Source organism: Kryptolebias marmoratus, linkage group LG20 (assembly GCF_001649575.2).
Source record: "Kryptolebias marmoratus isolate JLee-2015 linkage group LG20, ASM164957v2, whole genome shotgun sequence".
NCBI lineage: Eukaryota > Metazoa > Chordata > Actinopteri > Cyprinodontiformes > Rivulidae > Kryptolebias > Kryptolebias marmoratus.
Genome location: NC_051449.1, coordinates 18166900 through 18190132, shown reverse-complemented (window position 1 = coordinate 18190132; position 23233 = coordinate 18166900). Strand labels below are relative to the sequence as shown.

At 41.6% G+C, this 23233-nt stretch overlaps 3 protein-coding genes across 3 annotated transcripts; all 3 read left to right on the top strand.

Moving 5' to 3' along the window:
* Positions 1-578: 578 nt before the first annotated feature.
* casq1a (calsequestrin 1a) lies at positions 579-10026 on the top strand. Its single transcript, XM_017420919.3, has 11 exons — positions 579-1033; positions 3248-3341; positions 3511-3611; positions 4853-4964; positions 5179-5252; positions 6598-6728; positions 6814-6859; positions 6973-7027; positions 7186-7286; positions 7410-7484; positions 8968-10026. The coding sequence occupies exons 1-11, from the start codon at positions 797-799 to the stop codon at positions 9343-9345; spliced, it is 1404 nt and encodes a 467-aa protein (XP_017276408.1). The 5' UTR covers positions 579-796; the 3' UTR covers positions 9346-10026.
* A 2657-nt stretch (positions 10027-12683) lies between these two features.
* Positions 12684-18677, top strand: si:rp71-1g18.1 (uncharacterized protein LOC559922 homolog). Its single transcript, XM_017420787.3, has 4 exons — positions 12684-12915; positions 13160-13296; positions 13484-13565; positions 14975-18677. The coding sequence occupies exons 1-4, from the start codon at positions 12684-12686 to the stop codon at positions 15940-15942; spliced, it is 1419 nt and encodes a 472-aa protein (XP_017276276.2). The 3' UTR covers positions 15943-18677.
* A 1235-nt stretch (positions 18678-19912) lies between these two features.
* Positions 19913-22866, top strand: LOC108238679 (E3 ubiquitin-protein ligase TRIM11-like). Its single transcript, XM_017420932.3, has 7 exons — positions 19913-20027; positions 20164-20464; positions 20568-20885; positions 20964-21041; positions 21136-21220; positions 21292-21369; positions 22129-22866. Exons 2-7 carry the CDS (start codon positions 20207-20209, stop codon positions 22662-22664), a joined length of 1353 nt encoding a protein of 450 aa, XP_017276421.1. The 5' UTR covers positions 19913-20027; positions 20164-20206; the 3' UTR covers positions 22665-22866.
* Positions 22867-23233: the final 367 nt, after the last annotated feature.

The window sequence follows — 23233 nt, the reverse complement described above, 5'->3', positions numbered from 1 at the left end:
GTTGCGTACTGCGGGGATTCTGCTCCAGTAAAACTCTATGTTTCACTTTCTTCTTGAGTCAGGGCTAAGTGACACCTTTGCATCGAAGCCTCAGCAGGTGCACCACCCTCCCGTCTCTCCCCATGTCCCTGACTGACCCAGCTCCACATTCTAGCACTGCGCGGATGCCAGCAGCAGCAAATTAGACACCAGCAGCAGCCCCTCCTGATATGTACTTCTCTGTCCCACATCCATTATTTTTAGCTGGGATCCAAGTGTCCATCTTCGCTTAATATGGGAGAAGAGGGCCTCATATTTGCAGCCACCTCTATCATATTCTTCTTTTGGCAAAATCTCAAACTGGCTTAAACACAGCATTTATGCACCTTCCCCTTCCATCTCCATCACTGTCTTTCTGTGTCCTGACCCTGGTCAGAGAGAGAACACAGAGCTGTCCACCCCCCCTTCATCGTCCCACCCCACCCCACTTTTACAGGTCTGCAGCATACACTCACATACACACAAAGTTGTCACCCCAGCAGCCACTTCGACCCTCCTTATCTTTCCCCTGCTCAGTTACACCCCACATGGGCGGACACACTCACACCTATGTCAAACTTAGCCCAGCCCCTCTTGAACCCTGCGTCCCACTGCCAGTTTCCCATGTGGGGTTTGTCATAAGGTGGATCCAGGAGTTGGTCTTGCTCTCTTCTGGGTGACGCGGATTGGAAAGGGTTCTGCAAGCTATCTTTCGACCCCACTTTGTTGGTAATATAAAACACCCGTAAGTAAGTCTAAATTGCTTCACAGAAGAGCCATGAAGTGGAGGTGGGTGCTTGTGGCAGTCTTGCTGTCATTCGGAGGCCTGTCACTGGGCAAGGACAGCTTGGACTTCCCTGAATATGATGGCAAAGACCGCGTCCACGACCTCAACGCCAAGAACTATAAGTCTGTGATGAGGAAGTACGATGTCATGGTGGTGTACTACCATGACCACCCCGGATCCAGCCGCGTCGCCCAGAGACAGTTTGAGACTGAGGAGTTGGCTCTTGAGGTGGGTCGAGCTGAGAACTTTTAATAGAAAGAGGGGGATGAATTTACTGATGAAGTAGGATAGATAGATTAAGAATTCATACAGATGTATTAAATAGATTTGACTCTAATATTAAGACTTTGGTTGGATACTTTGAGAGGTTTTGATTGTATAGTTCAGTTCATTTTGGGTCTGTTGGCCCAAAATCAAGCAAATGATGGATAGGAGTATCAGAAGTTGAAGGATCTAAATGTACATGCATGTGTTATTTGAAAAAGTAGACAAACCATCTATTAACTCTACTGGATTTTAAAATGCTGACGAGTGAAGATTCACTGAGGAGAGAAGCCACAAGCTTCCTGAACATAAAGGCCGAGTGTGTTGCACAGTGCCTGTGCATGGCAATCACACCTTATAGGACCTCTGTCAGCCTGGACACTGAGGGGTCTCTTCACATTCCTCGCAGAAAGACATTACATCACCATTCATCATGAATCTTCAGCTTCAGCTCTCAAGGTGTCAAACAAGAGCTTACCGGGGCTCCTCAGCTTGCACAAGAATTTACTGTATATCAAATGTCACATTTACCAAGAACAGCTCTGCTTGCTTTCAGATGAAAAGATTTGTGATTTATGGCATACACCAAACCATGTGGCGAATGTATTTTATGGGACTGGACATGCTTATTGTACTGTGTAAAGGCTGAAAAACTTGTTGGAGTGTTTTAAAAGGCATGCGAGGGGGCTGGTCTTTGCTCTTTAGATGTATGCGGAAAACATGGCAGCTTATGTGTAACTTAAAAATAGCTGGTCACTCATATTCTGATAAAGACTGGAGGTGTATAATAAATGTAGTGAATACATGTTAAAATGTGCTGATCGCCTAAGCGTGGCCTACTTTAAAATCTATTCATAGATAAACTGACAATCATCCAAAGTCATGTCGGTGACCAAAGTAAAGGAGGATAAAAGGTGATGAACATACAAGTAACAGAAAATAAATGAGAGGTAAACATTAATAGCAAAAACAGCAGAAGCGTGACGTGAGACGGAGCTCTTAGCCTATCACATCATCTCCTCAGGCTCTGGTGTCTCTGTAAGGGCCAGAAGGGTCTAAGAAGGGGCTGCAGCTCTGGAGGTACTGGCCCCAGTAATGCCGTCTCAGCTCCATGCTGTGATTGACACTTGCAGTACTGTACTTGTCAGCGGATCCCTGAACGCTGAGCATCATGGCCTCCTGGCCAAAATAGTCCCGGGGCTGGTGTGGCTCCTGGTGCTATATATATCCGGGGCTGCTTTTGTGGCGGGTCGAGTTCTCCGAAGGCTCCTGTTTCTTCTTAAGAATGTATTATGATTTACATTTAATGAGGCTTAGTTATTAGTAGGAGGGAGCAGCAAATGGTGCAACATTTCAGAGGTTAAGGTTCTCTGTGTGGGCTGGTAAAGATAAATAACATATGACATGATGATAGCTCTTAAAGTTGTAGTCCGTTTTTCTTTTGGTCATTTAAAATGGAGTCAGGTTTAAAATGGCCTCTTTTTGTCTTTGTGCTTTAAGCCTCAAAAGTAAAAGTTTATCCTTTTTAGATTTGAGTCTACAATGAGCATTAATAGATGTACAGTATATAAACATATTAGTCCAGATAAAAGTGCATATATATATATATATATATATATATATAACATTTATTTATAAGTTCTACATCATAAACACCTCTGCAGTAATCACTTTTTCAGTTTACAAACTGGGTTTCTGTGCCCTGCCCATCTGCAACTCCAATCAAATTAAAGTAATGCCGAGAGTCACTTGTATAACAAATTGATGGACTGTCTAGTTAGTCTGACTATTTATGCTGTAAAAGCAGCTGCCGAAGATCTCTGACACCAGTTTCCTCACAAATGTGTGTGTGTGTGCTTTTTGCATTTCAAATGCACTAAGACAACCCTGAACCACTTCCTCAGTGCAGTTTGGCTGCGAGCGTGTCCCTGCGATTGGTGGAATCAGCTGTCAGTCATGAGGGTCAGGTTTCATACAGATTTAGAAAGTGCATAAACAGCTCTCTGAAAAGCAGGCTTTTATGGTAATGAACCTCCTGTCAAAAGGTGCACTTAATGTTTTCAAAAGCTGCAAATACTCCCCCACATATGATACTGTGTGTTTTCTTCTTGTTTTTGTGCTGAGCTGTTCTGATAAATTCACTTCTCCTTTTTATGTGACTTTGTTCTTGTTTTGCAGCGTGTAGCCCAGGTCCTGGAAGAATTTGACGATGAGGACATTGGAGTCGGCCTCATTGATGCAAAGCTTGACAAGGCTGTTGCAAAGAAACTAGGTAAGAATGTCTGCAGACGGCTGGAGAGCAACTCACTGTGCAGAAAATCACACTCAATATCAGTTTTACCCACTATAATCTGAACTGTTTATGTGGCCAACATCTGGATGTTTTACTGTGGCAGAAGTTTGAGGTCAAACGCCGAAAACAATCTGTTCTTTTCCAACAGACCTTCATGAGTCCGACAGCATCTTCATCATCACCGATGATGAAGTCATTGAGTACGATGGCGAACTTGAGGCACACACTCTCGTGGAGTTCATCTTTGATGTTCGTGAGGATATAATTTCACTGTTAATATTTTTAAAAAAAAAGAAAAAGAGGAAAACTCCCTCATATTAGAAAAATGGGGTGGTATGAAAAAAACAAACTGGGAGTTTTCCTAAATTTACTTTGACTTTTGATTATAAATCTGTGTTTTAAGGCTCAAAAGCAGTTTTGGTGAAGTGTAGTGTAGAAGCATTGGAGATCAGGTGTTAGCGAGATGCTTTGGCCTCTTCACACTGAAATCCATCCATCCATCCATCCATCCATCCATCCATCCATCCATCCATCCATCCATCATGCATATCATTTTCAATCTTTTAAAGCTGCACAGGATTAGAAAAATATGCAATTGTAATTTTATTGCTGAATCTTGGCATTTAGGACAGAATGGAACCATTCGATTGGCCAAAACTATTATTGGCATACAGTTTGTGGCTTTTATTTATCTCAGTCATTTGCTGTATTGACATTACACACTGATATTGCAGTGACACTCGTATACTATGCGTACCATTGTTTTTAGACAGTTTAATAATTTTCTCATTGATTTATTGACAAGCAGCTCATCTTTGCTCCTAATATATTCTGATATAACTAAAACAGCAGTAACAATATTATTATTAGCTTCGTTACTAGCTTCAAACTGTCTCCTTCCTACCTTGATTGGGGTGTAAGTAAGTAAAGTTTATTTGTATTGCACCTTTCACAGAACAAAATCACAGTTTTTCAAAACTAAATGCAAAACAGAACAATAAAAACAGTACATAGATATAAAAACTAATTTAAAAAATAGGGATTCAAATATAGAAATAAAACGAACATTCGCTCATTTTAAATTTTATGCCTAAATAAAAACATCTACAACTGCTTTTCAAAAAACTCATAAACATCATAAAAACAAGGGGAGTTCATTCGACGGATGAGGTGTGACTGCTTGGAAACAAGGTCTGTGGACCTACTAATAGTTCCTGGTGGGAAGACCAAAGTGCCTGGGTTGAAACTTAAGGCTTAGACGATTCACAAAAATATTCAGGTGCCTGACCGTGCAGAGTCCTGAAAGCTAACCCAAAAACTTTAAAAGAAAATCCAGAATGAATGTTTTACAGCCCCGAAACATAGAACAGAATGTATATTATATTAACAAAATTGATGAGACAAAACATAAAATTTGTCTTTATTTTTTTGTATCACCTGTCAGCGATTTACTCTGGTTCTCTTTTCTCTCCACTCCACCTGTTCTACAGGTTCTGGAGGACCCCGTGGACATTATTGACAACAGCAGAGAACTGAAAGGCTTTGAAAACATCGAAGAGGACATCAAACTGGTGGGCTACTTTAAGAGTCACAAGTCAGAACGTAAGAATACTGTGGTGGCACAATAAGCAAGCAACAGCTTTATAGAGCCGAGATAAGCATCATAGTGCTCAATTCACTTTTAAGGAGCTGCTTTAATTGTAAATAAGCACGCAACTGAACATCAGTAATGATGACAGCAATTATACAACCTTCTCAGATATTACATATTGAAACCAGTTCACTGAAACAATTTAATGGATGTCTGACATTTCAGATTTTGAGGCTTTTGCTGATGCCGCTGAAGAGTTCCATCCTCACGTCAAGTTCTTTGCCACATTCAACCCCAAGGTAAGCGATGCGATTCAGTCTTCTCCTCACTGTGGGCTATTATTATAAAATGTAAGCAGCACTCTTCAAATACTTGGATTTCATTCGAGAACATTGTTGCAGCTTGTTGGTCTGAGACATTCGGGTTGTTTGTTAACAAAATGTCAAGGATGAAAGTCATGAGCAGTGATCTCAGAGAGGCAGTTGTTGCTGCCCGTCACTCATCACTCACAGGGTTACAGGACCACTTCCAAAAACTGCCATCTCCCAAGATTAGCTTTATGTGAAAAGCATTCAAGACATTTGATGATATTCTCAGGGGTGGACATCCCTGCCATTTCCTTCCAAGAACACCAGGAACTATATCTCAACCTTTATAAGTCTAAGTCAGGTGTGTTAATTTCTGGTTCTCGAGGGCCACTATCCTACATGTTTTACTTGTTTCTCTGCTCCAACACACCTGATTTTAATCAATGGGTGCTTAACAGGCTTCTGCAGGGCATGAGGAGGTAATTTAACCACTGAATTAGGCGTGTTAAAGCAGGGAAACACGTAAAACATGCAGGATAGTGGCACTCGAGGACCAGGATTGGACACCCCTGGTCTAAGTTATCAATTCAAACGTTAGTTCTGCTAAGAACCCACAAGTATAGCATTTTTAACAGTGGCCTAGAAAATATCTTCTCTGTCAAGAGAAGCACAGCTTAGTTTTACAAAGTTGTGTTTAAGGAAATCCCAAGAGATATTTGGAGCAATACCTTCTTGATAGAAATATTTAATTATGATGTTTAGCGTCAAGTTGGGCAAAAATCAAACACAGCATATGAGCACAAATGCTTCACAGCGATTGTCAAGCACGGTGGTGGAGGGGTAATGATCTGGGTTTAGGACTGGACCTGAGCACCTTACAGCTATTGAGGCAACTATAAAGCCTTCTGAATACCACAGTTTTCTGGAGTCCAATGTGCACTTGTTCCCCACTGATGCCATCATATCTCCTCCAGACTGAAGTTTGGAGGTCAGGCGAATACTTCATATGTGTGTTGTGTTTCTTGTGTACGATGTAGAGTACGCTGCACTCAAAGAACACAGCTTACTGGTTTTTAGTATTGCTAAAGGAGGGTTTTTTTTGTTTGGTACAAGAGTGGTGACTGACCCGCCACCATGAAAAATGTTAAAAGCCAAGTCTTGAAATAACATAAATATGGATGCCCTGATAATGATTTTCTCTACTGGAATATTGCATTTTACATTAATAAATATTGTTACTTACTTTATATGTAAGTGATCATAATGTTAAAACTGCCTGGTGTAGATCAGTGATGGTAAGATGATGGTTTAAATGTTTTTTGGTCTTGCCCTACAGGTTGCTAAAGCTCTGGATCTGAAGCTTAATGAAGTCGACTTTTATGAACCCTTCCTTGACGATCCAGTGGTCATCCCTGGAAAACCTTACTCTGAGGAGGAGCTGGTGAAATTCATTGAAGACAATGACAGGTAAATCTCAGCAGTAGGTGTTACACGTGAATCTTCTGAGTAAATAATAAACTACATTAATGCTAATGGATTTGTGCTTGTTTAGACCAACCCTGAGAAAGCTGCAGCCCTACAACATGTATGAGATCTGGGTAAGAACTTTTAGACTTCCAGCTCTGCAAAGCTATTCTTTTGGGAAAAGGCTTTGACGACATCACAGCGACATGACAGCATGAAGCTCTGACGGTGTTTATCTCATCCACAGGATGACGATGTTGGTGGAGAACACATTGTTGCCTTTGCTGAAGAGTCAGATATCGGTAAGCCATACTCAAATTAAAAAGAAAATGTTACGAACAAAAAAAATCTGTGAATAACATAAAACAACAATAAAAAAGTAACCTAAAACTGGAGAATAGAGTGGAAATATTAGAACATTGGCAATGGCAATGATTCCTTACTGCTCTCTAATTCCCAGACGGTTTTGAGTTCTTGCACATCCTGAAGCAAGTTGCAGAGGATAACACAGAAAACCCTGACCTCAGCATTGTCTGGATTGACCCTGATGACTTCCCTCTGGTAAGAATATGATGCAGAACAACATGCTTACTGCACTGAAAACTAAAATTTAATGGCAAAAAAAAAACAAAAAACTGATCGATAACAGAAGTCCTTGGGTCATTTTATTATTTCCTCTTGTAGCTCGTGCCACACTGGGAAAAGACTTTCGGAATTGACCTGTCCCACCCACAGATTGGTGTCATTGAGGCCGATGATGTGAGTAACATTTATAATCTTTTCACTGATTGATGCACTCAAACATAACACTTCTGTATATGCAAACATAATGTAAATATGCCACCATCACAGTGTCTGTTATTGTAAATTTTACACTGTAATGGTACATTTGCATTTTATAAAGGTCACTGCATTATATATTATTTTTAGGGACCATGTTTTAAAGCATACTAGGGCAAAATTGAGCTTAAGGTCTAGAAGCAGTCTTACCATTTCAGTTCACCCCTTGACATTGTAAAACATTGGCGAGTTCTTCGGGGGGATATTATATTTACATATTATAAGTACACAATGGGCTCCCCATTGCACTTAACAGAGTGTGATAGATTGGGGAGTGACTTAAGCATGCACAAAACTTCCACAGTGAGGTTTTGGTGGTTTATTATTGCGTTGGTGGCATATCGGGATTTTGGGTGGAGTGTGGTAGCAACATATCCATGATGTGTGACACACTCACACTGGTGTGGCTTGGTCATTGAGAATGTGAAGCAGAACCGGCCATGCTGGCCTCATGTCTAGGCTTTGACCTCATCAGATCCACACTACTAAGGCAGTGATCCAGGTAAATAACTGCAACACCCTTGGAGATGCAGTATCTACATGTATTGCATCCCTCAGCTGCTGGGTGCAATCATGGGTGTATGTGGTAGGATTCTTGTTGGAAAGTGATGCTTACATATAGAGCTTGGTGCAGGTGAAGGAAGGTATGAAAGTTATAAGAAAGTATGGAAATTATGATTGCCTTAATAGTAAAGGAGAATTTCCAAATTTGCAACTATACAACCAATAGGTTGTGTAAGTGTGGGAAGTTCTAGTGGAGTCATTAGTTGGTGTGAAATGGGTCTAGAAGGGTATTGTTGTATTTTGATCAAGCATGCCAATTATAGGCACTTTAACAAAACACTTCAAGTCGGGACTTTGACACTTTTTGGTTCCTTGGTGTGATTTCTAAATGGACTGAGGTAGCATTGAGGGTTGAAGACCGCCTGCCACTGATGTAGGAAGCGAGGGAGTAACAGAACAGTAACAGACAACGTGTGAAAAGGTAAAACGGCCTTGTGGCTCATGAATGTCATGCAGCATTAACATTCAGTCTGTGTGACCACCTGGGATCTAAAAGCCTACACAACAATAGTCAAAATAGTCTTAAAAATTGTTGTCTATCTCCTTTTAAAGAATATGCTGTTGAGCTTTCTTGTATACTTCCAAACCCACAAGGTAAAGAACCGATTCCTAAAAATTATATTTTGGAGAGTTTCACCATCTCAGAGAATTCAGACATAAGTTGTATTTGGTTGTTCATGTTGCTGAGTTGATCGTTCTTGTTGCTGAGTTGATCGTTCATGTTGCTGAGTTGATCATTCATGTTGCTGAGTTGATCTTTCTTGTTGCTCAGTTGATCGTTCTTGTTGCTCAGTTGATCGTTCTTGTTGCTGAGTTGATCGTTCTTGTTGCTCTGCAGGCTGACAGTGTGTGGATGGACATGGATGACGGAGAAGACTTGCCATCAGTGGATGAGCTGGAGGACTGGCTTGAGGATGTATTGTCAGGTGAAATTGATCCAGATGAAGATGACGATGACGATGATGACGACGATGACGACGACGACGATGATGATGATGATGATGATGATGATGACGATGATGACGATGACGACGATGATGACGACGACGATGATGACGACGATGACGACGATGACGATGATGATGATGATGACGACGATGACGACGACGATGATGACGATGATGATGATGACGATGATGATGATGACGACGATGATGATGATGATGATGATGATGATGACGATGATGACGACGACGATGACGATGACGATTATTAAATCCTCAAGTTATAAGTTACGCTTTAAATCTGACCAATACAGTTTCGGGAGTCAACATCTACTCCACTGAATCCTCCTCTTTTGTAACTATTTCTTATGCTGAACTCGTCCGTTCATGAAGATCTCATCTTCTCACCATCCCCTCTTGGCATCTCACCAGAATCACCATATTCCATTATTTGTTGCTCCTTCTCCCTGACAAATTTTCCTCCTTGTGACAAAACACTCTCTAAGATGCCACAAAACCTTTATTCCCACTTGTAACACTGTATGGTGCAATAAAAGAAGATATTCTTTCAAAGCGTTGTCACCCACTGCTATTGATTTTTATATGATTAAAGTTTTTATCTTCTTAAAAACTGGAGGGGTTTCACTGTTTTATCCAAAATGTCAGAGCCCACATGTGGCGTATTTTGCTGTTTGAATGTTTCATTCAGTTATTTTCTTGTTTTCCCCAGTACTGAATCGATTAAGATCAGATCAAAGGGTGCTATAGCAGTCTATTGTGTTGGGTCTCAAACATCACCAGCCTGATATGTAAAGTCAGTATGAAAGTGCTGTACATCATATGGATGTTTTCTACAACGGTGATTATGACTACAGCCAGATTCTATTTTTGTAACAAGAAAATTTTAAGTCACTGTAAAGTCTTAAATAAAGGACAACTTGGACAGAAATTCAGCAATTGTATAATTCTTAAAGAGGTGAGAGTGTGAATGAGTGAAACATTTTTAATGATTGGTCAGTTAGTATTTTTTTTTTCATAATAAAGGATTTTTTTTCATTAAAGAAGAGTAAATCAAGTAGACGCAGCTGAAAGCAACTTTGACAAACCAGTTAAATAAAATCAACTGGGTCTATATTCTGTAGGCATTAATGACAGTAAGTATTATTAGTAAAGGAATATAATGGAGGTTATCAAATCAGCTCTATGAACAAACAAAGCTAAATGAGCTGGACCTATTCTGTGGAAAAAGGTACGAATTTTAACCCTCCAGTGGTCTTTGGGTCGAACTGACCTGAAGTTACAAGGTATCTCTACCTTTCTCTATCGCTCTCTCTCTTTTGAGGGCTTCAGGAGGGTTAAGTAGTTAGACTTCTGCACAAATGCAAATACAAGAAAACCACATAGGTGGTTTAGCAGCTTCTCAAGTTTCAGCATCACATTTCAACCATATTGTAAACTTCATCAGGCAACAACATACAGCAGATGCTGAATGTGAACATAGTCCTCCCACGATTAGTTACTGTAATTTGTAATCATGTTTACTTAATTTTGTTTGCTAATACACATCCATTTCTCCATTTCAAGTCTTATGATGTTAACTTTGGTCATGGACACATCACACAGTGGAAACATGTATTGTGGTCCGAGGAATTCATGTTGTAGATTTTTTGGGGGGGACAGAAATTGTGCTTTGGACCAAAGACAAAAATAAATAAATCCATCCTGGAACAGTTCTCAGGAACAAGTCCAGAAGCTAGACTCTGCAAGAAGCATCATTGAATGAAGTCATATACCCTTTTGCAATGGCTGATTTAGAAAAAGTACACTGACATTTTCAAGGCGAAACATTCTGCCTTCAAGAAAACATCTCAATATAGGGATGTTCATAGGTGTTTCAACAAGACAATGCAATAACACGTCCTGCATACATTGTGTCTGAGGAAAACGAGGGTAGAGGACAGTACTGTGAAGTCCTGACTTTGCCTGAAAAGAGAATGTGAGGAGAAATTTCAACTACAACATTAACAACAATGCTGAATTACTGCCCACCACAAGATGTGTTTGCATTAAGAACAGAACAAAGTAAAAGCTGCTCACTTCATTGCTTGGTAGTTTTAATACCAAGTTTTTCAAGTGATGTGAGATGGAACGACAACAATTCCAAATAGCTTCAAGTTTAAGTCTTAGCTTAACTTAACTTTTAGACTAAAATGTAAGAATGGTTTTATATTAATAAATATATTTATATTAATGACTATGATCAAGTTGATGAGACAACCGAAACCCTTTTGTTTTCATTCTGTACAGTAAAATACATGCTGATATCAATCAAAGGATGATTACATCTTCTTGTATTTTTTTGTCTTTGTATTCAACACATCTTTGCTACTTTTTTACTGTTTGAGTGATGGTCACTATTTGCAAATTAATAAAAATGTAGCAAATTTGTAAATTCTTTTTTCACAATTTGCAGCTATCCTAGGAGATTAACCATCTTCCAAGAACATCCGCAGTTCCAAAATATTTGGGAAATTGTGTAAAATGTAACAAAAACAGAATGCAATAATTTGCAAATTACATGAACTCATATTTTTTTCCACAGTAGTACATAGTAAACATATCAAAGGTTGAAACTAAGAAATTATACCTTAAGAAATAAGGTAACTTGGATATTCATGGTAGCAGCTCATCAATAGGCACCAATGCACCCCCATACCAACAGAGAGGCAGGCTTTTGATCTGTGCATTGATAAAAAGCCAAATGGTCCCTCTCCTCTTCAGTACAGAGGGCTTGGTGGCCGTGGTTTCTACTGAGATTTTCAAATTTCTATGAACGTTTTCCACTTTGCCTCAGTCCATTTTAAATTAAGTTTGGCCCAGAGAAGACAGGAAATGGTGGTGGATGATGTTCATATACAGCTTCTTTTATTTTTTGAATTGTGTTTACAGACAATTACTTGTGAAAAGTGTGATGTCCAGAGCAGAATCAGACCTGATTTTAATACAGTGACCCTTGAGGGCTCAAAGAACATGGCCACAGACCTTCAGTCCTTTGAGCTCAGAGAGTTCTCCAGATTCTTTAAATCTTTTGATGATATTATGAACTGTAGATGATGGGATATTCAAAGTCTTCCCAATTTTCCTCAGGTGGCGGAACATTATTCTAAAATTATTCTACTGTTTTTAGATGCAGATTTTCACAGACCAGTAAACCTCTGCCCATCTTTACTTCTGAGCGATTCGGCCTCTCTAAAATGCTCTTTTTTCTACCCAGTCCTCCTTAGTTGTTTCTCTGCTGTGACACACCTGGTTTGAATGACTGAGTGATTAACAGGCTTCTGCACAACTTGAAGACTTGCTTAAGAGCAGGGAAACATCTAAAACACGGTGGCCCTCCAGGACCAGGATTACGGACCCCCCTGCTGTAAAGTCTCCGCTCCGCCTCTGCAACCGCTATCGACCCGCCCGAGCTGCGCATGCGCCAAAACAAGACACGCCCCTCCCCTCAGAAGCCCATGTGGCTGTAGTTGGTAAATAAATGCTAAATGTTCACTTCCGTTTGAATCTTAGCGTGAACTCTGACTTCGGCCGAGCCAGAGCAGCGGTTATAATGTCGTCGGGCGCCGTGAACCTGCAGGCGCAGGTGGAGTCGGTGCTGGGGGCGCTGGTTAAGGCGGCTTCGCTGGAGCTGGTGAAGCTGTTCGAGAGCAGATACCGAGCCTCGGCTGAGGATGCGGGCCGCGCCGGAGCCCCGGAGAGCCTGGTCTGCGTGTCGAGTGGGGACAATAAACGCAGCGTCGGTGTTCAGGTGGAGGAGGACGTCTGTCTGCCGCTGGAGCTCGGTGTGTAGCTGGCTTTCCTGGCTTTCTGCTCGAGTTTTTTGCTAAGCTGGTAAACTTAAAGACGCGTGCATTCGGCTGCACGGTGATATCTACACGATGGTTTACACACGCACAAAACGCTGTATGCATATTGATGTTTAATGCACCCGGCCGTCATTTGAAGGTGTTTTGCGCTGCTGCTGCACCAAACTTCAGGAATGCACGAGCTTCTTACTTTGACCCCTCCCCCTCTCCTTCCCCTCAGCAGACTCCACTTTTCTCCAGGATGTTGGGTGTTTGAGCCATTCCAGTGAGGTCATGATGGAGGGGTGTCTCATCACCGTCCAAGAGACCCTCCTGGCTGAAGATCCTTTTCATGCTGACCCTGAGTGGGCGCCTCAGGTTGGTAACATGTCCCCCCCACCCCTCCCCCTCCCCCCAGCTGTAAATCACCTGTGGATCGGACCGGAAACACTCACATTAAACCTGAGCAGCCTAACACTGAATCTTATCATGCAGCCTCTGTGCTGGAATGTGTGTAAACCCAAACAACAAGTGTGTAACTGTGCTCCGTTTCCTCTGGCATCAGACTGTAGCAGACGCTGTGGATACGGAGGAGTCCAGAGTCCTTGAGCTGGAGTCTTCAGCTGCTCAGACAGAAATGTTGAATGGTAAGAGCTCACGTCTGACATTAAACAACATTGCCAACCAGGAAAACTTGGGCTGTTTGGAGATGTGATGTGCCGCTTAAGCTACAGACTATTTATAACTTGTATACTTTATGATTAATCTGCAAATTCAAGTTTAAAGTTTTTATACTCCTTTTTATTGTTATGATTATTCGTAGCAATAAACAGAAATACGAAATACATCTGAATGTTAACTTTGACAGTGATGAACCAGATATGTTTGCTCTAACGTGGCAGTGACAATAAACAGGACGGGTTTGTAACCGAGAGGGAAAAGATATTAACGTACAGAGAAATATTACAACAATTAAAGGGCCACCAGTGCATCACATCTGCCACCATTCATGCCAGATTTTAGACTAAAGCTACATTCACACTGCAGACAAATGCGACTCAATTCCGATTTTTTAATTTATTTTTGCTCCTATGTGACATATCCGTTCCTATCCGACGCAGTACCACATAGTGAATCTTATCCGATTCAGTGTGTGGTACTGAATCAGTTACATATCCGATGTTTTTCGAAGCGACCTCAGTGTGAATGTCCACGTCGCATTTCATGTGACTTTTACGTCGGACGAAAAGACGCAGGTCCTTCACGTCACAGTCCCTCCACTCTCCATCCAGACACGCCTCTGCCCAGAGGCAGCAGCCACAGCTCTAAACAAAAATCATCGTTACCATTTGCACTCTTTTTCTTCTCCGTCTTCTTTTATCTTTTGGATGTACTGTTGGCCCCGACTGGACAGCAGCTTCAAAATCACTACACACATGCTAACACTCACAGCGTCCAAATTTACTTCCGTAAACTCAGCGTGCGGAGCGTGACGTCATATCTTCTTCTGCGCACCCAGCTCGTTTCAGGAACTGGAGACTGTTCTGATGGAGGTCGCATTTAAAATGTGACAACCACACACAAAAAATCCGGTCTGAGTAAAACAATCTGAACTGAGCATTAAGACCTGCAGTGTAAATGTAGACTTGGATCTTTTTATGTTGACAGATGACGCAGCTGTAGCCTTTTTGGTTAAACCTTGAAAACTAACATTATGATCATTAATCTCATGTGATATCTCAAATGATCTCATGTCTTCTGTGAGTGCATGGAGTCTGTGTTATGTCCCAGCTGCTACCACATCAAAATAAATGGGGTTGACTCTAAAATTTAATTAATAGATGTACATCCAATGATTACTTTTTTGAGAGTTCCATGAGATATTTGGCTAATACTACAAACGCACCCAGACCCGAGCAATAATAAACACACGTCAGCTTTTTTATGCAACACACTGCAGAATAAAGCAGAAAATGTCATCTTTAGTCAGTTGAAATCGAAAATGTTAGGAACCTCACATTTAATTTTTTAATATTTTTTTTTCCACTCTTCACAGAGACGACTCCTGAGGCACCGAGGTGTCCGTTAACCCAAAGCCCACCTGCCGAACTGAAGCTCCTTGTGATTAAACCAGAACCAAGTGATGCCGCGTCAGAGGAGAAGGTGGAGTTTGTTTGTCCGTTGATCCTTAAACCCGACTCTTTGGTTCCCAAAGTTGAACTTTCAGAGAAGCCTGTTCAAGCTGAACCTCAGCAGGCCTGTGTCAGCACCGCCAAGGGCACCGCCTACAGTCCGTCGCTGTCGGACGGAGCAGCGACTCCCTCGCAGGTCGGTGTGTGGGAGCGGATCAACCCGCCCAAAGAGACAAAGAACGACCTCCAGATGAAACTGAAACTCACGTCTAAAGATCAGAAGCTGCTGCTTCCCTGCGCTGTACAGCTGGTGGACGTGCTCACAGTCCCCGAGTCAGAGTTAAAGACTGACGGTAAACCCGAAAAAGCTCAAAAAGCCAACCACAGCTCGAGCCAGCCTCTACCCAAAGACCTCCGTCGACACCAGGGTCCACACACGGGCCACCGCCTCTGCTGCTTCACCCAGTGTGGAAACGGTGTCTGGCGCCTCCAGAAAATCGTCACCCACTCCCGAGAGGGCTACGTCTGCAACATCTGCGAGAAGGCGTTCAAGCGAAGGAAGTTCCTGCGTCGCCACGAGCGCTTCCACACCGGAGAGAGGCCGTACCCGTGTCCGACGTGCTCCAAGACATTCGCCCTGAGGAAGAGCCTCCGACGCCACCTGAGGTTCCACACGGGCGAGCGGCCGCACGAGTGCTCGCAGTGCGGCAAAAGCTTCCGCTTGCGAGACAACCTGAAGGCACACCTGAGGTTTCACTCGGGAGAGAAACCTTTCAGCTGCTCCAAGTGTGGAAAGATGTTCAGGATCATGAGAAACCTGGAGAAACACCAGCTGAGCCAGTGTGAATACTTTGTTCCTTCGTTCAGAGCGATCGCTGGCCTGCAGCTGTGATGGGGAGGGAAGAAGAAGCAGCTGTAAATGGCAGCTTTCAGTGGCATAACTAGCGTCTACCTCAGAGAGAAAACACTGAATCACTCATCCTGTAAGCCGACACCAGAACGGTTAAAGCTACAACTGAGACTGAAGCTAAGATCCAGGTGTTTGTTCCAGCAAAGATAGAATTATATCTTAAGGACAATAACTGAGGGTGCAGTTTCTAGTCGGACTTTTTTTTTTATTTTTTCAGACCATTCCCTTAGTTTTTACTTTATTGTCAGAAATCCCTCATCTTGTGATCCTCATTTGGACCAGGACGGTGCAGTTTTGTACAATACTTTACAAACCCAGACAAAAACTAGCCTTCATTGAAGGGATGCATATCGCCCGCTGCCTTTCATGCCATAGTCATAGTTTTAGTTAACTATTTATGTTGAGAAAAGATGAAGCTGTAGCCGTTTTGGTCAAACCTTGAGAAGAACATTATGTAGATTTTTCTTTTTTTTTCTTCTTCTTCTTTCAGATGTGCATTAAGAACAATATGCCCGTCTGATGCAGTCATGTCACGCTCAGAGTGTTGATGATGACTCTCGGCTACTACTACGTCAAAGTGTAGCTCAGTGTTTGTTATATTGACTGAGTTGTGGTCATTTTTGTGTTTGGCTAATGTTGAATAACTGTGGTGACCACCTTGAATTGGATCAACTCCAGACGTTAATGAGTTGTAGATGTATGATGCATGATTAGTTTGAAGGTTTCATGAAATTCCATCCTGTGGTTCATGAAATATTTTGCTAACAGACAAACAAGGTGACTCTAACAGTTAACACTAAAGTTTTAAGCTAAGAGCTGTAGCAGCTGGAGAATATGCTGAGAGTAACTCACCTACAACCACACCAAAAACATCTGTAAACCTTTTTGTTTCTAAGGTTAGTTAGATGTTATGGCCATCTTGAAGTGGACTGGCTCCGGTACATCTAATAAATATTTATTGGAGGCTTCTAAAAAATCCAGCCAGTGGTTTATGATCTATTTTGCCGACAGACATAGTTGACTCCTATATGTTTACAAGAACACCCAGCTGTCTGCAGCAGCTTACAGTGGCTGAAAGAACCACTTTGTTTCTGAAGATTCAGTTACCTTCTAGTTGATTTCCTTGGTGGGGGGTAGAGTTTTCAGGTGCTTTAGTTTAGTTTTTTTTTTTGTTTTCTTTCTACGAAGTAACAAAAAAATCAAGCCAGACGTTATCAGCATTTTTTTGCTTTTAGTTACTAGAAACAAGAAATTCAGTCCCGACTGGACTCGCTGTGGAAAACCTAAAGAACAGAGACAAACATTATGTGAAAAGACGCTGCAGAAAACACCTTTTTGTCTTCAGCGCACTGAAAATGGCCGACGAGCCTCCTGATTATTCTCCCATGATGACTGCTTTGCACTTGTTTAGACACGCCTTCTTTATTAAAGGAAAGTAAACGAGTTAAAAGCAGCAGCGGCAGCCATCAGCAACCCCCCCCCCCCCCACACACACACACACACACACACACACACACACACATTCTCGCTTGCTGATAATTCTCTGGGAATTACCTGCTCGTGGGATTTTGGATATTTTTCCATGTTTTGTTTTATGTGGCTGTCAGGGCAAGAATTTCACAAATCATCTGGCCCAGTCTAACCAGAACCTTTTTGTGTTTTCCCATAAAACGTCACCACATGGTGTAAATAGAGCAGACTCCGACAGTTAAGGCCAAAGTTTTAGGCAAAGATGGTGTGCAATGTGTAGTGTTGGGAGTTATTAAAAAAGAAAAAAAATAGTTGGAACACACCTGTAAACTTTTATGCTTTTCTGAGTACATAAAAGATATCTGGGTGTTATCTAAAAAGGCAAAATAGAAGTTCTCCACTACAAACTTTTTGTGTTTTTATTTTTTTATATAAGATATACACTGGTTAGTTTTTTTAGTCTTACTTTTTTTCATATTAATGCTACTGAATGTATACGGAAATGTCCTGTTTAACGTGTCAGCAAAGAAAACATCCCACAATCTGTGTCAGACAAGAGATGTGCAACATTATTTGTTTTTTTCAGTCTGCCAGAGTGTAATCTGTAATCAGTTTTGCACCGATACTCCTCAGGGTTTCATCCAGACAAGCCTGTGAAAGAGCTACAGTGTGCACAATATTTGCTCGTGGCGCAGGATCGGACTGAACATCACTGAAACAATGCGTCTTTCTAATGGTTCACTTTTCAGCAGCACAGCAGGCGAAACACGGGCGAAAGCAGCTGAAAATATCATGTTTACATGTCCGAGCTTATTGAGCTGTCAGTGTTTTAACGTTGAATGTTATTTGTTGCTGTTTGGATCTCATGTAAAAATGGAGGAGAAACACTCGTTTACGATTAACATGACAGTTTAAACTTTATTGCTTTAAATGCTTTGTTAAATGTGTATCATTTGATTTAATCTTGTTAAAAAATGTTTTTTTTAATTTTTATATATGATAAAAGAACACTCACATTTAGTTGCTGTTAAATAGTGTTGCTCGTCTGTAAAGGGTCTGAAAATGACCAAGATGACTTTATAAAAATTCTGGTTTTGATATTAAGTTGACAAAAATCTTATAAAGTTTTTATACAGTTTTGTACGTGTATACCTTCTATTAACCAATGTCTGTTTTCATGCTTTCTAACCACTAGTGGTAAACATATTTGTTTTGTGTAGAAATAAAGGTTTCTTCTTTTCTTTGAATCATGTTGTGGCCGAGTAATTTTCTCTACTATCAGCACAATACAGTCAATATAATAGATGTCACCTATTTCATGAGTAAAAGGATTCAACTTTGCTAAAACGTCTGAACTGCTTAATGTTGCATATTTTCACACATAAAGGCTGATGAGCACAGACACTCATGGGTTGCCACATGAATTAAACTGGTTTTAGATAGGATCCGTTCAGCACTCTGGTCCAGTCGACACTAAAATAAACAGCAAAGCAAAGTAGGATAATTTAGTCCAGGTTTTACCAATCACAGTATTGTGGTTTTTAAATTACGCCTAATCTGAAAGTCAAGCTAAATGCCAAAAACTGCACCAAAATGGCCATTTTTAATTTGTGACAGATTAACCAATGACAAATTATGTTTCCAATATTCAGTGAAGGATAATGGTTATTAGGTTTGCTTAATATTTATGTAGTTTCAGAGTGTTAAAGTATTAAACTTTGTGTTTGCTCAAGGCCTTGAAAGGAAATATGTTGGAAGGAGTTTTTTTTTTACAAGTTTATCTGTTCCGCAGGAATGCCTGAGTGCAGCTGTAATCCGTCGAGATAAAATATAGTTATGCTAGCCAATGCTGGAATTTCTTAATTAATAAGATTCAGTGTTTTGTTATCTAACTCCCTGTCACCTAGCAACAGAGGTGGAGAAAGGTATCTTTATTTCTTTAAAAAGCCTTGTGAAGGGCCAAAGCCCCAGACTTTTTCTGCACAAGGGCGGGGCCTCCTCTCAGGCTAAGTCCCCAGAAATCTGAATATTATTGCTCTTACAGTATTGTTTGTTTATTTTACTGTTACTGCTTAATAAAAGAACTTCAAACTTTAAGTATTGGTGTTTGACAGATTCTTCTCAATTAAAGATCCTGGAGGGATCGATGAATCCCAACAGGTGGTAAAATTTAAAGCTCAGTTAGCTGTCACTGGGGGCTTTCATTGTGGTTATGGATGTAAAATAGATTTACAGACAAACTACTGAAACTTAACAGACACAGGATAAACAGAGGGAAATATCGACAAAAACGCATGTTTAAAAAATTATTTTCGCTTGACTGTATTCTCCCCCATTTCAAATATTGTCCCAGTCGTGCAGAAGTGCCAATTTGCAGTTGCTTGAAGCCATGAGAACCTCAGAAATGACATTATTTATCTCGTGTTTGTATTTTTCTGGTTTGTGTTTGGGAGTCTCTACTGCGCAAACTCCGTCCTCTCAGGCTCCGCCCCTTCCAGGAAGTACCAAGAGAAACTGCTGTGCTTTCACTTCTTGACAGGGAGATACAACATTTAGAAGTCAAAAACGCTGAGAATTGCTCACCTTTTGACATCAGGGTAAGATTTAAAGCATAATTTTTCAGCATATACCGACATATTTGTGCATATAGGCTCGTAGTGTATTCCAAACAACTAAAATGGAGCAGGTGTACAGGGTTGTAATATCTCTGTACTTAACGTCTTCTCTCCTCAGATTTTTAATTTCAGGGACCCAGCTTGTTTGAGAGGAGCCAAGAATGGAAGATAAAGAGCAAACCCGGCTCGAGGAGTTGTTGACGTGCCCAGTGTGCCATGACATTTTTAAGGACCCCCAGCAGCTGCCCTGTGGACACTGCATGTGTACAGGCTGTCTGAGAAACCTGAGGGATCACTCCTCAGACGCACCTTTCCGTTGTCCAGACTGCAGGGCAGATTTTGAACAGGATGTCTTGGAACAGAAGAGCTACGCATTGGCCAGCATCGCAGAGGACTTCAGGTTGAACAAAACGAGGAGGGTACCTGATGAAGCTGCTATTATTACTCCACATTTCTTTTAATATCATCACTTCTGTGTGGCCTGTTGTTCCTCTCCTCCTCAAATCTGATTTCTTCTTGTAGGAAAAGGAGGCTGAATGTGTATACTGTGACTGCTGCCAGGAGAGAACAACTCCGGCTGTTAAAACGTGTCTGAAGTGTGAGCTGTCGCTCTGCAAAGAGCATGTTAAGGACCACCTCGAGCTGCGGGCGTTCACGGGACACCCCCTGGTTCAGCCTCTGAGCGACCTCCGGGAGAGAAAGTGCCCGCAGCACGAGGACGCGGTGCTGAGGTACTACTGCAGCTCCTCCAGACGCTACATCTGCAACATCTGCGCCCTGGAGAGCAAGCAACTGAACGTGGCCTCAGAGGCCTCCACTGTCCTGCGGCGACAGCTGACCGTGAGTCGATTCACGCTCTTTGACGCCATCTGACACAGAAAAGATGTGGGAAGTAATTCATACTTGTGCGTTAAACAGGAGTACATGGACCAGCACTTCAAAATGCTCAGGGAGCAAATCACAGAATCTACAAACAGTGTGAACAATCAGCATAATGTGAGCCTTATCTCCTAAATCCTCACTGAGATTTTAAACTTACAGTTTGCATTTCAGCACCATTTAGATCTAACATCTGTTTCCCTAAACACAGAGGCAGAGGGTGACTCCTGCTGACTTTAAACTCAACGCAGTCACCATGGTTCTCTTATGTCTTTGGTTCATAGCTCTGTATTATGGTAAGAAAACACAGCAACAGGCCGCAGTTCCTGTGTTTCACTCACCGATGTCTGCATTTGTTTTCAACCAGCCTATAACTACTCGGTGGAAAACCAGACGTTGATGGAGGCGTTGGAGAAGCTGCAGAATCATGTGCCTCACACTGAAGGTAGCACGGCTGTCTCCTGATTACATCAAGACGGCAAAAACATATATCATTCACTGAGCTGTTTTAGGACCACCGAAGTTAACAGAAAACAGAGAGTGTAGGAATGTGAATGTTAAGGGCGTAGGTAAACATTCGGAAAACATCTGTATTCATGTGTTAGCCTAAAAGAGGAATACCACTCAGTTAATTTTAGAGACACTGTCTATATTAGTGTATACCAGAGGACTTTCCTTCTACAGGTGGATGATAATTAGCTGTTCATTTTACTCAACTCTAATAATAATAATTACGCCCCATCCATCTTTATTTCAGCTCTGACAGGTTTTCTAGTTCATGCTGATGAAAAACATTCCCACAGCATGATGCTGCCACCACCATGCTACACTGTGGTTGCGGCTTCCAAGCGTAGGGTGAACACAAAAGCATGCACTTTCACACAGAAGTGCACTTTTCAATTTTGAATTTTTTAGGACTATTTTTTTACTTTTTCCCTCATTTAACTATATTAATCTGGACTATTTTTTGTAGGTTCATTACTTTTATTTAAATATTAAAAAAACATTTAAATCTCAGGTTGTAAGGCAATAAAATAGAAACAATACTGAATGAGGTGAATACTTTGCAGCCCACTGTATGTCTCAGTATCAGTCAGAATACTCCAGCAAAAATATTCCTGTTTTTGACAGGAACTCTAGAGAACACGACTACACCTTAATTTTCTTTCTTAATTTCTAAAAAAACATTCCCTCTGTCTGTCAGGAATTGTCAAATTGGACATGGACTCTTCCAGTCGTCTCCTTAGCGTTTCTGCTGACCTCCAAACAGCAGAGAGAGTGAAGTCTCCGTTGGATTATCCCGACAGTGACGGTCGCTTTGATGAAGCCCCGCAGGTCCTCTCCACCCCGTGCTTCTCCTCTGGCACCCACGTCTGGGAGGTGGAAGCCGAGGGCTGCTGGGACATCGCCGTGTCCTACAGGAGCATCCAACGAAAGGGCGGCGGCGACGGCAGCGCCTTCGGACACAACGCCGAGTCCTGGAGCCTTACGCACAGCGGGGAGGGCAGGCTGTTCGCGTACCACAACGGACAGAACGCCGCGCTGCCGGGGGTGCTGCGGAGCGGCCGGATAGCAGTGGAGGTCGACGTGGAGGAGGGCAGCATCACGTTCAGCTCAGTGGATCCCCGGAGAACGCCTCTGCACACGTTCAAGGCAGAGCTGACAGAGCCGGTGTGTTTGGGTTTGGGTCTTCATCACGCGTACCCACCCAGCCGAGCCTCTATAGTTAAAGCTTCGTGATAATCCTGCAGTATTCAGCCAACACCGGAGACAAACTACCTTAAACCAGGAGAGAAGAACACAGCTCAGGAACATAAGTTATATAGAAACCTTTTATTGTTTGTAAAGCACAAAATTAACCTCGTTTGGTTGGAGAGCTTCATTACAATGTGAATGTAATTTCATACAGAACGTTTTTTACAATAAAAAACACTGAAGAGTTTTAATGAATTTATATTAAAACTTGAGAACTTTAAATATGTTAGAACAGCTCATCTTCATCACTGACACTTTGAAAAGCAGGAAAATAAGAGCCTGCGATGGCTTCCAAAGTTATTTTACAGTGGAGTGAGTCAACTCAAGACACCTTATTGATATTAATTTCCTATCTGATTGTTTTGTTGTTAAATGTTAGGCATGGCAAACCAAATATTAGAGCCGTAAGATAAATATTGTTACAGTTATTTTTACAGCCTTCAGGTGAAGTCCTGCAGCTTCCTGGAGCTGAAAGAGCAACTCTGAAAAACTCAACACGGTCAAACAAAAGCAACTTAAATAACCACATTATTACCGCATCTCAAGGCAAGTGA